This window comes from Pituophis catenifer, unplaced genomic scaffold (genome assembly GCF_029215685.1).
Source record: "Pituophis catenifer annectens isolate HBS135680 unplaced genomic scaffold, rPitCat1.0.hap2 SCAF_2, whole genome shotgun sequence".
Taxonomy (NCBI): Eukaryota; Metazoa; Chordata; class Lepidosauria; order Squamata; family Colubridae; genus Pituophis; species Pituophis catenifer.
Genome location: NW_027256882.1, coordinates 34,607,702 through 34,621,114, shown reverse-complemented (window position 1 = coordinate 34,621,114; position 13,413 = coordinate 34,607,702). Strand labels below are relative to the sequence as shown.

Here is a 13,413-nt window from a genome sequence, read left to right as displayed (position 1 = left end):
AGAAGGGAAGTCCAATGGCTTCCTCGTCCGGCTAATGGCCCTCTTTAAAGGAAGAAAGGCGGGCTTGGCTCTTCTTCTAATCTAGAACAATGTTTCTTGAATTTTTGCCTCTCCCAGAACCCCAATTTATAACTTTTAAAAATTATGGAGAACCCCCAAAAGAGTTTCTGCTTATGCGGGTTATGTTTATTGATGTTTTACCATATTAAAATGGACGCATTTGTAGAATTTATTGAAACATATAAAAATATTAAACCCATTCCATATTAATATACATATTTTTCGTGAAAAAACTATTTTTTAACAGTTGAAAATAATAAGTGACGCTAAAATTTTTGCAAATGTCTTCAGTATCTGGCAATTTTTTATTTTAAATTTTGCAGACCCCAGAGAGACTTCTGAGGTCCTTCGAAAAGAGTTTAAGAAACACTGATTTAGATCAGGGGTCTCCAACCTTGGCAACTTTACGACTTGTGGGCTTCAACTCCCAGAATTCCTCAGCCAGCGCATCCTGGCTGAGGATTCTGGGAGTTGAAGTCCACAAGTCGTAAAGTTGCCAAGGTTGAAGATCCCTGATCTAAATCAGTCTTTTTCAACCCCAGCAATTTTAGGATACTGGTTGGAGAATTCTGGGAGTTGAAGTCCACCCAACTTAAAGTTGCTGAGGTTGGAAAGCAATGATTTTAGACTTATAGGAAAGACAGACACTGGGCTGGAAAGATATGGATGGCCCTGAGATGGGGCCAAGATTGCCCCCCTATGGTGATCATGCAGATTTCTGATGTCTAAATCTGATATATGTAGCAATTTCCTGGTGATTAGGGTTGTTTTTTCCCCCCACGATCAGAATTGTTTTATGAAAGTTTGGGTGATAGTAGCATCTCATTGATGCTGAAACAAGACTTAAAATGAAAATTTACATTATGTGCACATTTACCTTTTGCTTTTGGCAAAAACTCAAAAATCAAGTGATGTATGTTTCTGAATTGTTAGACTACAACCTTCTTTCTGTGTCCTTGGTCTTGAAATGTCTAGCCAGCGAAGAAGCGGTTTTGTGTCCCCTGCTACTTTACTCTTCCTTTCCACTCTAGAGAGTTCTCAAAGCTAAGCAACGCTGCTTAAACGAGTCTCCAGTGACAATAGTCTAATGTTGTATCAGCAATCAACTTTCTTTCTTCTGAGCAGGCTGGAGGGGACCACATCTGAAACAAAAGAAAGTTGCTTTTTCTATTCCATGAGTGACTGACTTTCAAAAGCATAGACAGCCACCACTTTCTTCTATTTTGATGCATCTCTGTTTTTGACCAAAAAATTAATGTGAGGTCTAAGTTTATTGCATATGAAAAACCAACTACTTCAGATTTTTAAAAATGTTTACTTTTTTTTTAAATGAAGGGGAAGCAACTCTGTCTGACTCACTGGATCTTCCAGATGGACTGCTAAAAAACACTTCATTCTTCCAAAATGATTTTTCAACTACCCAATCTAACTTATACCACTGAATTAGCGTAAAATCAGACAAGACTGACTATGCTCAAAAATATATACTAATACAAAACAGTAGTTTTAAAAAAACATAATATGAATTTAATAATACTCTAACCGTCCCTCCCAATAATTAACTGCATTGACATGAATACAATTTTCAACACCTTCCAAAAAGGATCAGAACAGGGTCCATGGGAATTTGCCTAAAATACTTTCCCCATGTCCTCCAAATGTCTCACACTACAATTCCCATTATCCCCCAGGCTGGGATTGCAGAACAGAAGCAAAAGCCACCAAATTAGGAAGGTCTAGTAGTTAACTAGTGTTTTCCAACCTTGGCCCCTTTAAGAAGTCTAAACTACAACTCCCAGAATTCCACTGGCTGGGAAATTTTGTGACTTGAGATTCACGCATTTTAAAAGGGCCGAAATTGAGGAACTGCAGGAAACCTTAAAGGCGCCGGAAAGAGAAAGCAGGCTTCGACTGCCATCTAGTGGCTCTACATTTAAATTGCAATTGACTCTGAAAAAAAAAAGAAAGGCAGGGCTTTCTCTGCTAACTGGCGCCCTTTGATGATGCAACTTAGATGATGCAAATAAGCGAAATTGGGCTTTGTTTTTGGATCCGAAAACCAGCCGCTCCGACTGGGCTTGTGTGGTGGTTGAACGTTAGGCGTGCGACCCCTACGAGGCTGCAGGCATTCCCGGCGCTCGGCAGTGACGTCACGGCAGGTAAGCGGGGAATTCGGAAGAAGGAACAGGGAAGGCTCCGTTGGGATTTCCCTTGTTTCTGATGATCGTGATCGGAATCCAAGGCCAGGTCAGAGGGCAAAGGGCAGAGGTCAGCTCTTAAACTCTCCTGGGGGGGGTGATTTAGGAGCCAGGACTTTGGGTTTTTTCCCCCAACTTTGTTTTACAGGTAGTCCTCGACTTACGACCACAATTGAACCCATTTCTATTGCTAGGCGAGACATTTGTTAAGTTAATTTTGCCCCATTTTATGACCTTTCTTCTTGCCGCAGTTGTTACATGAATCATTGTATTTATTAAGTTAGTAACCTGGTTGTTAAGTGAATCTGACTTCCCCATTATTATTATTATTTTTGCTTTAATTTATATGCTACCCTTCTCCGGAGACTCAGGGCGGCTTACAATGCGCTAAGCAATAGCCTTCATACTTTTGTATATTTATAGAAAGTCACCTTATTGCCCCCACAATCTGGGTCCTCATTTCACCTACCTTTAAAAGGATGGAAGGCTGAGTCAACCTTGAGCCTGGGGAGATTTGAACTTGCAGTAATTGCAAGCAGCAAATGTTAATAACAGTGCTTTAGTCCACTGTACTACAGGCTCCTCCTTTGACTTTTACATGTCCGAAGGTAGCAAAAGATGATGACAACACACACAAAGACACACACGCTGCAACTATCATAAATATGAGTCAGTTGCTGAGCACCTGAATTTTTGATCACATGACCGTGGGAATACCGCAACGGTTGTAAATGTGAAAAACGGTCATAAGTCACTTTTTCCAGTGCCGCTGTAACTTTGAACGGTCACTAAACGAACTGTTGTACATCGAGGACTACTTGTAATGTCAAATATTGGGTTAGAGTTTTAAAAGTTCCTTTCTGTCTTAGTTGTTCCAAAGGTGCTATTTTTCAGGAGGCAATTGGACTTCCTTGCTTTTTCTTTTTGAAGATGTTTTGCTTCTCATCCGAGAAGCTTCTTCAGCTCTGACTTGATGGGGTAGGATCCAGTCAGAGCTGAAGAAGCTTCTCGGATGAGAAGCGAAACGTCTTCAAAGAAAAAAAAACAAGAAAGTCCAGTTGCCTCCTAAAAAAAGCACCTTTGGGACAACCTTGACCTGGATGACTGAGAATCGCTACAGACATTTTCCATCTTAGCCTTAAACGCAGAGGTGCACTAAGCGAGGACAATTTCTCAGGTGTGATATTCTGAAGGCAGAAGTTTCATGCTCATTCTTTTTATTATTAGACACAAACCCTTATGAAGCACACAGCCAGTTCCAGGTCTTTCAACCAAGAGGATCACGAGGATGAATCCAAAGTCAAGAATCCAAGGAGCGATTCCAAGGCGCCCCTTACTTTGCCGGTTGCTCCCCCTCTGTATGACGCCCCTTTTCCCTTTTACCGGCGTCCAGCTGAAATGGGACGCTTTTCCCTAGATGCCAAGCGGTGCTTCCATGGAGATGCCCGTCAGATGCGCTACTATGTTCCTCCCCCTGCCGAAGGCCCCTCCCCTGGATTTGACTTGCGCGATGGCTACCGCGACCGCTACGTACAGCGAGATGACAGCGTCCGTGAAGGCCTGGACCATCTGCTGCAATGGATTGTGGAGAACCGGAAGCAGTTACAGACTGAGGACAAAGGGTGAGAAAGAGTTAGAGGAAGTGCTGGCCAGAGAGTGTTTTAATCAGTTGCAAGGCTGAAAGTCTCTTCTTGTACAGGTACCGTGTTTTGGTTTTAAGTACCGTCCATGTGATGTAAATTAGTGCTGGTGTTGTTATTAAAACGAAGGACTATGACTCAGCAACTACAGCCAGCCAACCTCAGAACCCGAAATCCAACCAGGACTCAGAAAGGTATTTAAAGGCCAGTGTTCCCCAAGACAAGCACAATCCAAAGCGCACCAAAGATGTCTCCTCGAATGGGAACTGAAACGTTGGCAACCAAATCGCCAAGGTCTGAGCTCAAACCAACAACATAACTACCAATCCGAGCTACTAATATTCAGAGACATTTCAAGGGCAAACTACCGTATTTTTCGGACTATAAGACACACCTGACTATAAGACGCACCTAAATTTAGAAGAGGAAATCAAGAAAAAAAGTTTTTGGCCTCTGTGCGCCCCCATTTTGGGGCCTTTTTCAGCCTTTTTTTTGGCCCATTTTTTTGGCTTTTTTCAGCTCATTTTTGAGGCTTTTTTTTGGCCTGTTTTTTTTTTTTTTTGCTTTTTTCGGCCCATTTTTTTCTTAAAAATTTGCCAGAAAGCCTAGAAAATGGGCCAAAATAAGCCTTGAAAATGGGCCGAAAAAAGCCTCAAAAACGGGCTGAAAAAAGATTCAAAAACGGGCTGAAAAAAAGCCCGAAAATGGGGCGTGCAGAGGCAAAAAAATGGCTGGTGGGTGGACGGGGCTTCGGCAATAATCGGTCTAAAAGACACACAGACATTTTCACCCCCTTTTGGGAGACAAAAAAGTACGTCTTATAGTCCAAAAAATATGGTGCTTTCAAAAATCTTGTCAATAAAATTGTAAGGACTAGTTTAGGCAATCATTAGAGGTGAACACTGACTCGAAGGCATACCCCAAAATAGTTACCTTGCTTTGGTTCTACTGGGATTTACACAGACCTAGTTTCATTGGTTGGTTAATCATAATTTCTCTTTTCTTTCTTTCTCTCTCTCTTTCTTCCCTTTCTCTCTTCTCCTTTTCCTTTTCCCTTTTCTCTTTCTCTCTCTTTTTCTTTCTCTCTCTCCCTTTCTCTCTCCCTCTCCTCTGCAGAAAGCTCCTGAATGCTGACTTTGTGACTTGGAGGGGGCATCTTACCAAAGTGCTGACCACCCCATACGAGAGTCGGGAGGGATGGTTGCTGGCTGTCACTCTCTTCCGTGGGACTTCGTACATTAGCGAGTTTGAAACGGAGGCCGCCCGCAGAGAACGGGAGCAGCGCTCAGAAATGCTAAAGGAGCTCACATATATGGGATATAAATTTGAGCAATATATGTGTGCTGGTAAGGTTTCTGGAGAGCTCCCAGCTGTGAATTGAAAGCTAGGTCTTTAGGGACGATGCTTAATTTTTTTCCCCTCAATTCCTGAACTGAGCTGGTGGCTGCTGACTTTTTCAGAGTGTTTGAATTATTGGGAATGATGCAGGCAATGTAGGAGGAGGGCCATGTTTGTCTGTAGTAGCCAAACTCAGAAAAATAAAAATCTGGGAGAAACCGTGAGACACTTTCTGTGGAAATGGATATTAATCAGTTAATCCAGCTAATGTTTGACTGAATGGCTGCAATGATGCAATGTAATGTTTATTTGACGCTACAGGCGGTCCTTGACTTGTGCCCATCTATTTAGTGATGGTTCAAAGTTACAACAGCTACTGAAAACGTCTGTGACAAGACTGAATTCGCTTATGCTTCCTGTGAATGTCATTGCTTTTCAACTTGCCAAAGAACTGGGGGGGAGGGCAGGGGAAGATGGAATACGAAGGCTCCAGATTTCATCCGTGAGAGCCAAGCACCCACCAAGGACACTTCTACAGGTGTCGGCCAAGACATGAACTGTTCTTAAAACAAAAGAATGATTCATAACTGGACAATGTGACTTGTCCAATGGGAGGAGGGGAGAAAGCTATTCTTTAACCACACAGCATTGCGTAGGAAAAGTTAGAGCTGATTTTGCTTTCTTCAGTGCCGAAATGATGTATTCAATAAAGTTTTGCTTTTGGGATTTCAAAGTTCCTGAAAGTGCCTGCTTTTGTTGGGTTCATTAGTTGCACTGATGACAGTCTGGTCTTCACACTTATGATTGGTCCTTGCACTTCTGGCCCCATCCTACCAACCCTATGTTCACACGATTGCAATTTGGGGTTTTGGCATCTGGCTCATATTTACAATCGATAATGGTGCCTTGTGATCATGTGATCCTAATTTGCAAGTTTTTTTGCAAGTTTCGAGCAAAAACTATCCAAAAGAATAAGTTTGCACTTACGACCATGGGGTTCACTTAATAACCATGATGATTTGTTTAACGACATCATAAAAATGGTTCTAAAATCACGTCTGACTCATGACAGAAATTCCAGTTCCAATTGCGGGAGTAAGTGGACAATTGCCTGTTCAGCTTCTTGAAGGAATGACCTTAGGTAACTTCCAGGAAGTGAACCTTCTTCTCCTTCTTCTTCAGATACTCCCGATGGGATTCCTGATCCAACTGGAGTAGTGAACACAAATGAAGCTTTCTGCACAGTGATTCGGTCCCGCCTGGGAAGTCACTCACTTCTCTTCTCTGGAGAGGTAGATTGCACTGATCCTCGGAGCCCTTCACCACAGCCACCTGGTTGCTACGTGGAGCTGAAGACTAGCAAAGTCATGCACAGCCCTGCTCAGAGGAGAAATTTCTACAGGTAAGGAAGGAGGAGTCAAAATTGTGTTTCCTTCTTGATGCTTGCGCCTGTCCCCCTTTTTTTACTCCCCAGCTAGACCTATCACACAGCTATCCCTTCTCTGCTGGCTCCTAGGCTGGGGGAGGAAAGTGGCAATTGGCACAAAATGGCAAGCCTAGAAAAACAGAGGCAAAGTCCGGAGCTTGAGTTTGGCAATGAGAAGGAAGCAAGATGGACTACTGCCAGTGGAAATAGAGTTGCATGCAGCTCAAATCTTCCGCAGTAGACCCATAGACAGTGGGAACATCTGTCGGAATAGTTGTTCTGGTTGGCTCCTTGGGATCTGAATCAGTAGGGAGGAGATGAGTGGTTTCCTAGACCTTGCTCAGCTGCCATAACCTCAAATGGTCACTGAGCGAGGACTACCTGTATGCCATGTCCTAAGGTGTTTGTAAGGGATGCAGTGGCTCAGTGGTTAAGACGCTGAGCTTGTCGATCAAAAGGTTGGCAGTTCAGCGGTTCGAATCCCTAGTGCCGTGTAACAGGGTGAACTCCCGTTACTTGTCCCAGCTTCGGCCAACCTAGCAGTTTGAAAGCACGTAAAAAATGCAAGTAGAAAAATAGGGACCCCCTTTGGTGGGAAGGTAACAGCGTTCTGTGCGCCTTTGGCATTTAGTCATGACCACCACATGATCATGGAGACGTCTTTGGACAGTGCTGGCTCTTTGGCTTTGAAACGGAGATGAGCATCGTCCCCTAGAGTCGGGAACGACTGGCACATACGTGCGAGGGGAACCTTTACCTTTAGGATGTTTGTGCCAGAGTTCCCTAAACTGGTGACCCAAATTGCATCGCCCAGAGAATAGTCTAATATTGTTAAAATATTTAAATTTAATAGCGGGAGCGGGGGCGGGAGGGGGGGAGTTATGCAGTGAGCCAAAAACACAGTTGTGTTTGATTGGTTGGAAAGCGCTGGCTCCTGCCTGAGGCAATCTGCACTGTGATTGGTTGCTGTGGGTGTGGAGGGGGAGTTTCCCGATTTTCCCGCCTTTTTCTTCCGAGTGCCCTGTATGCTCTATGATCCCGACTATCATGTCTGCTGTACATATTGATGTAAAATAGCAATAGCACTTAGACTTAACAGTATGTACCGCTTCACAGTGCTTTATGGCCCTCTCTAAGCAGTTTAAAACATATTTATTTATATAAAACCACATATTTGTGTCAGCGTCTCTGACTTCACATTTGCTGTGCAATTCCATGACATACACTAATAGGAGACAATGAGAGATGAACTGCAAAAATGTTTGGATTATGGCAGATTAGGAAAGAGAAATCTTGTTCTGTTGGAAGGAGCAGCCAGTTCACGTGGTTTTAAACCAACAACCATAGATTGTCCCCGATTTACAACAGTTCGTTTAGTGACCGTTCAAAGATACAGCGGAAAAAGTGCCTTATGACCATTTTTCACACTTACGACCGTTGCAGCACTCCCCCATGGTCATGTGACTTATATTCAGAGGCTTGGCAACTGACTCACAGTTATGACGGTTGCGGTGTCCCAGAGTCATGTGATCCCCTTTGTCGACCTCCTGACAAGCAAAGTCCATGGGGAAACCGGGTTTCCTTAACAACCACGATACTAATTTAACAAGTGCAGCGATTCACTTAACAAATGTGGCAAGAACAGTCGTAAAATGGGTCAACACTTAACACTTAACGAATTTCTCCCTTAGTGACATAAATTCTGAGCTCCATTGTGCTCGTACGTCGAGGACTATCCTGTAGCCAACAAAAGACTGTAGTTCCAAATTGTGGTTTATTTTTCCAAAATTAAACCATGATTAATCGATTCTTTGGCTCACTTTCCAAGGAAACAAAGCACTTTTCAGTTTACTGGATGGGGTTCATTTAAATGCAGATATACGTTCATTAACAATCATCTGCCTTCTTTTCTTTTCAGGCACAAGATAATCAAGTGGTGGGCCCAGTCTTTTCTTCCAGGGGTGTCCCGGATTGTGGCAGGCTATCGAGGGCCCGATGGCTCAGTTGTGGGGCTGGAAACTTTTGAGACTATGAAAATATTCAAACTCATTCGGGTAAGTTTAACCTTGGGAAAGAGACACCCTCGAATCCACAGGATCCAAAATACCAAGATGGCGGCTGCAGCCACAAGGTCAAAAAGCCACACTGCTTTTTTTCTTACAAGTCTTGCACACCCCTGAATTACAAGTTGCCCGATACAAGCTTATACAGGTAGCCCTCGACTTACAACGTTTTTCATTTGGTGACCGTTCGAAATTACAACAGCCCTAAAAAGATTGACTTGTGACCATTTTTCACACTTAACGACCGTTGCAGCATCCTCATGGTCATGTGATTTACCTTCGGATGCTTGATAACTCTTTCATATTTATGACGATAGCAGTGTCCTGGGGTCATGGGATCCCCTTTTTTGACCTTTTGACAAGCAAAGACAGTGGGGAAGCCAGATTCACTTAACCGTGTTACTTAATTTATCAACTGCAGTGATTCACTTAACAAATGTGGTAAGAAAAGTCGTAAACTGGGGCAAAGCTCATTTAACAAATTAGCAACAGAAATTCTGGGATCAATTACAGTCGTAATTTGAGGACTACCTATAGGCTTCTCTGATGCAGCTGACATTGATTCTACTAAACATCTTTAAAATGCTGGATATATCTTTGCGGTTTTGTTGTGTTGTGTTCTTATTGGATTTTGTTCCTTGTCATGCCTTTTTCCCATTGTTCTTGTTTTCTTTCTTTCTTTCTTTCCCTTTCTTTCTTTCTTTCTTTCTTTCTTTCTTTCTTTCTTTCTTTTTCTTTCTTTCTTTCTTTCTTTCTGTCTGTCTGTCTTTCTTTCTTTCTTTCTTTCTTTCTTTCTTTCTTTCTTTCTTTCTTTCTTTCTTTCTTTCCTATCTCGCTGTGGGGCTATTTTATGTGGCTTACAATAGTAAAAAGGAGAAAAGTGAAAAGCCGTGTAGAGAGAAGTAACATAATAGGACAATAAATTAAGCAATGGCAAAGAAATACAACAAATAAATAAGATATGATAACCAAAACAAAGGATAGATAGAGAGCAAAGTGAGGGGAGGGGGAGTCTGTCATAAATCTAGCAGCCACCTCCAGTGTGGAATTCTCCCATTTGATCCATTTTATTTATTCATATCCCATCTTTATTAATTTTTTTTATAAATAACTCAAGTGGCAAACTTACCTAACGTTTCTTCTTCCAGTTTTCCCCATAACAACAACCTTGTCAGTTGGGTTGGGCCTGAGAGAAAGATACTGACCCAAAGTTACACAACCCACTTTTGTGCCTCAGGCAGGACTAGAACGTAGGGTTTCTCCAGCCCCTTTCTTTTCAGGCTATCCTTCTCCTCTAATTTTATCTGTAGATGTAAAAGTTAAGAGTGTCTCTTATGAAGTGGGTTACTCAAAACTCCTCCAGGTGGTCTAAACCGGTGTTTTTCCATCTTGGCAACTTTAGGATGTGTGGACTTCAATTCCCCAGCCAACCATGCTGGCTGGGGAATTCTTGGACTTGAAGTCCACACATCTAAAGAGCCTTGGTGGCGCAGCAGACTAAAGTGCTGTTAAGTAGCACCAGCTGCCTGCAATTACTGCAAGTTCAAATCTCACCAGGCTCAAGGTTGACTCAGCCTTCCATCCTTTCGAGGTAGGTAAAATGAGGACCCGGATTGTGAGGGCAGTAAGCTGACTTTGTATAAAAAAGAACACTGCTTGTGGGGGCCTAAAGCCCTACTAAGCAGGTATATAGAAAAGTATGAAGGCTATTGCTTAACGCATTGTAAGCCACCCTGAGTCTCCAGAGAAGGGCGGCATATAAATCGAACCAATAAATAAATAAAATCTTCAAGTGGTCAAGGGTGAGAAATGCTGGTCTAAACAGAAACTATCATTGCTCTCCTGACCAAGGAGATGTCAAAAAACGAATCTAGTTTCCCCATTGACTTGGCTTGTCTCCTCAGGGTGCCATCGGCCAAATTATGTCGGCTGGCAACACCCAGGGGGAGGGCCTTCTCTGTGGGAGCCCCTGCCCTTTGGAATGAACTGCCCCCAGAAATGTGTAAAATCTCTGATCTCCGTGTATTTTGCTGTGCCCTCAAAACCTTGTTGTTCCGCCAGGCCGGGCTATCAATGTAAAGATTTTAATTGGTTTTAAATGTGGGATTTTAAATTTGGGGGTTTTATTATTGAGCCAATTATTTAATAATTTTAATTATTTTTTAAATTTTGTCTGTCTTTGTGCTTTTAATCAGGCTGTACACCACCCTGAGTCCTTCACGAGAAGGGCAATATAGAAATAATAATAATAATAATAATAATAATAATAATAATAATAATAATAATAATAATAATAATAATAATAATAATAATAATAAAAACAAAAGCCCCACTTATTTCTAAGTTACAATTTCTTCCCTACTCTGACAGGACGATCGAGGCTGTTGGAAGCCAGCTGTGTGCATGAATTTCTGTGCTGCTTTTTTAGCGTTTTTGAAGACCGTGGTGACGGAAGACAATCCAAAGTGAGTAGTCGTCGTTTTGACACACCTGGCAGGAAGCCATGTTCATTCACCAGTTGACTAGATCAAGAAATGGAGCCGGAGGGCCTCTGGAAGTTGCTAAATGGTAACTCCCAGCAACCACAACTGGTGTGGCCAATGACAAGGGATGCTATCGTGTTTCCCCAAAAATAAGACCCAATCTTATATTTTTTGGGGGCTCCAAAATAAGCACTAGGACTTACTTTGGGGAAACACGATTCAGGATGATCAGCCCAGCTGGGCGCCTCATCCCGCAGCGTGCACACAAAAGGCAGCAAGCACGCACAGACTGACGGTATCCGGCAGCAGCTTCAGCCCGCAGGTCCCTTGGTCGGAGCACTCTGGGGCTGTGCAGCCCGCACAGCACAGGTGAGTTGATTCCCTGTCCAAGCAGCAGACGGAGGCAGAAGGCAGGCGATCCCAACGCGCCACGCAGGCAAGCCGAGAGACGAGCCTCCCGTGGCCGGCTGCCTACTCCAGTCCACTCTTGGCTTTCCCGTGGCTTCTGCAGTGCATCCAGATCACGTGCCTCCCCCTGCCTCTGCCTGCATGACACTGTTGGCCTGCATGTGCTTGCCGCCACCTGTGCTGACCACAGAAATCCCCCTTCACTAGGGCTTATTGGGGGTGGGTGGGTAGGGCTTATATTAAAGGTAAAAGTTCCCCTCACACATATGTGCTAGTTGTTCCCGACTCTAGGGGGCGGTGCTCATCTCCATTTCAAAGCCAAAGAGCCAGCACTGTCCGAAGACATCTCCGTGGTCATGTGGCCGGCATGACTAAACGCCAAAGGCGCACAGAACGCTGTTACCTTCCCACCAAAGGTGGCCCCTATTTTTCTACTTGCATTTTTTACGTGCTTTTGAACTGCTAGGTTGGCAGAAGCTGAGACAAATAACGGGAGCTCACCCCGTCACGCGGCACTAGGGATTCGAACTGCTGAACTGCCTACCTTTTGATCGAAAAGCTCAGCGTCTTAGTCACTTAGGCACGCTTAAAAATCAGGCTTATTTTTGAGGTAGGTTCTATTTTCAGGGAAACAAAGTAGACGATATCAGCAATATCAGTGTACAAAGCTGATCATGAAAAGAGAGAGACCAGCAATTCTAGATTCTGCAACCATGGTGATGGACGATGAGAATTATTTCTCAGGGAACTGAACGTTTGCTGCCCTGATATCAAAAGTTTGCTTCTTCTTTCCTCTTTTTCCAGGTTGGTTCATCTCTTTGCTTGGAACCCAGGGCACCCGGTTTCCTACACAGTGCATCAGGATTCTCAATACCGTTTCCTGCCTGATTGGTACGTGGAGGCTTTGAGTGCAGAGAAGTCCCCCACGTCATGACTTCCAGACTGATGCACTGGAAGCGAAGCTGGTTTTTGGATCAAGATGCTACTGCATCTTGCGGGCCAAGGTGGATGATGGAAGAAAACAGGCATCAAGAAGCCAGTTACCTGCCACTTGGAGAACGGGAAGACGGGCTGATGGCATTGCTGTGATAACAAAGGAAGGGAAAAAAACCAACTGCTTGTGCATTGTTTCCTATATGTGCTTCTGCAGCATGTCATTTGTGGTTTACAAACAATGAAGGAGCAAGAGTGTCATGAACTATGAGTGTCCTTTTGTTGATTGATGTTGTGTCCGAGGCTTCCTGAGTCATTAAAAACCTCTTTTATTGCAACAGCTGTGAATTACGTTCATTCACAGCTGAGTCCCAATTAGTTGCAAAAAGTCCTTCGGGAGAAGTCCTTCGGGATAATCACCAACCTTTATCTCCCTTGACACGCTGCCAAAGACCTACTTGGCAAAGCCACACGGAGTCCAGATTCAAACAGAGATGCCGAATGGGAACAGAATTAACAGTGTTGCTTTCCTGCAAAGGGCCCATGTGCCTTTGCTCCTCTTTTAAGCCTTACGGGAGGGGCCAATCACCTCCAGGCCTTACTCCTGAGTCATCCCTTTTGTTTTGACTGTTCTTGCCTTCTGGCAGCTCTGCGCATGCACGCACTAGGAACAGGCTCCTTCTGTTCCTCTGCCTCTCTGATGTCCGACTCTGGAGGCTCCAGAGTCCAGGCATAACTCCCAGATGGCCCTGGCCCCATCTCTGCCTCCAGTGCAGAGCCCTCATCCGAGCCTTCCTCAGACTCCAGGACTGGCCCATGTTCCTCCCCAGCCTCCTCACTGTCCGACTCTGCTGCCAGCTCCGC

General features: G+C 43.9%; 1 protein-coding gene across 3 annotated transcripts; it reads left to right on the top strand.

Moving 5' to 3' along the window:
• The first annotated feature begins 2,074 nt into the window (after window positions 1-2,074).
• DXO (decapping exoribonuclease) lies at window positions 2,075-12,814 on the top strand. Of its 3 annotated transcripts, none has more exons than XM_070936638.1 (7): window positions 2,075-2,219; window positions 3,652-3,880; window positions 5,015-5,244; window positions 6,419-6,638; window positions 8,581-8,716; window positions 11,096-11,190; window positions 12,421-12,814. In XM_070936638.1, exons 1-7 carry the CDS (start codon window positions 2,075-2,077, stop codon window positions 12,548-12,550), a joined length of 1,185 nt encoding a protein of 394 aa, XP_070792739.1. In that variant the 3' UTR covers window positions 12,551-12,814. The 3 variants fall into 3 exon arrangements, with proteins under 3 accessions (XP_070792739.1, XP_070792738.1, XP_070792736.1); XM_070936637.1 differs by having other exon boundaries at window positions 2,131-2,219; window positions 3,486-3,880; XM_070936635.1 differs by lacking the exon at window positions 2,075-2,219 and adding an exon at window positions 2,249-2,307 and having other exon boundaries at window positions 3,486-3,880.
• Window positions 12,815-13,413: the final 599 nt, after the last annotated feature.

What these genes read in the sequence shown, in the direction of transcription:
- DXO (XM_070936635.1), top strand. Translation starts at nt 2,281, where the DNA reads ATGATCGTGATCGGAATCCAAGGCCAG. An exon ending in TTACAGACTGAGGACAAAGG is followed by an intron (nt 3,881 to 5,014) that starts GTGAGAAAGAGT and finishes TCTCCTCTGCAG; the next exon opens with AAAGCTCCTGAATGCTGACT. An exon ending in GTGACGGAAGACAATCCAAA is followed by an intron (nt 11,191 to 12,420) that starts GTGAGTAGTCGT and finishes CTCTTTTTCCAG; the next exon opens with GTTGGTTCATCTCTTTGCTT.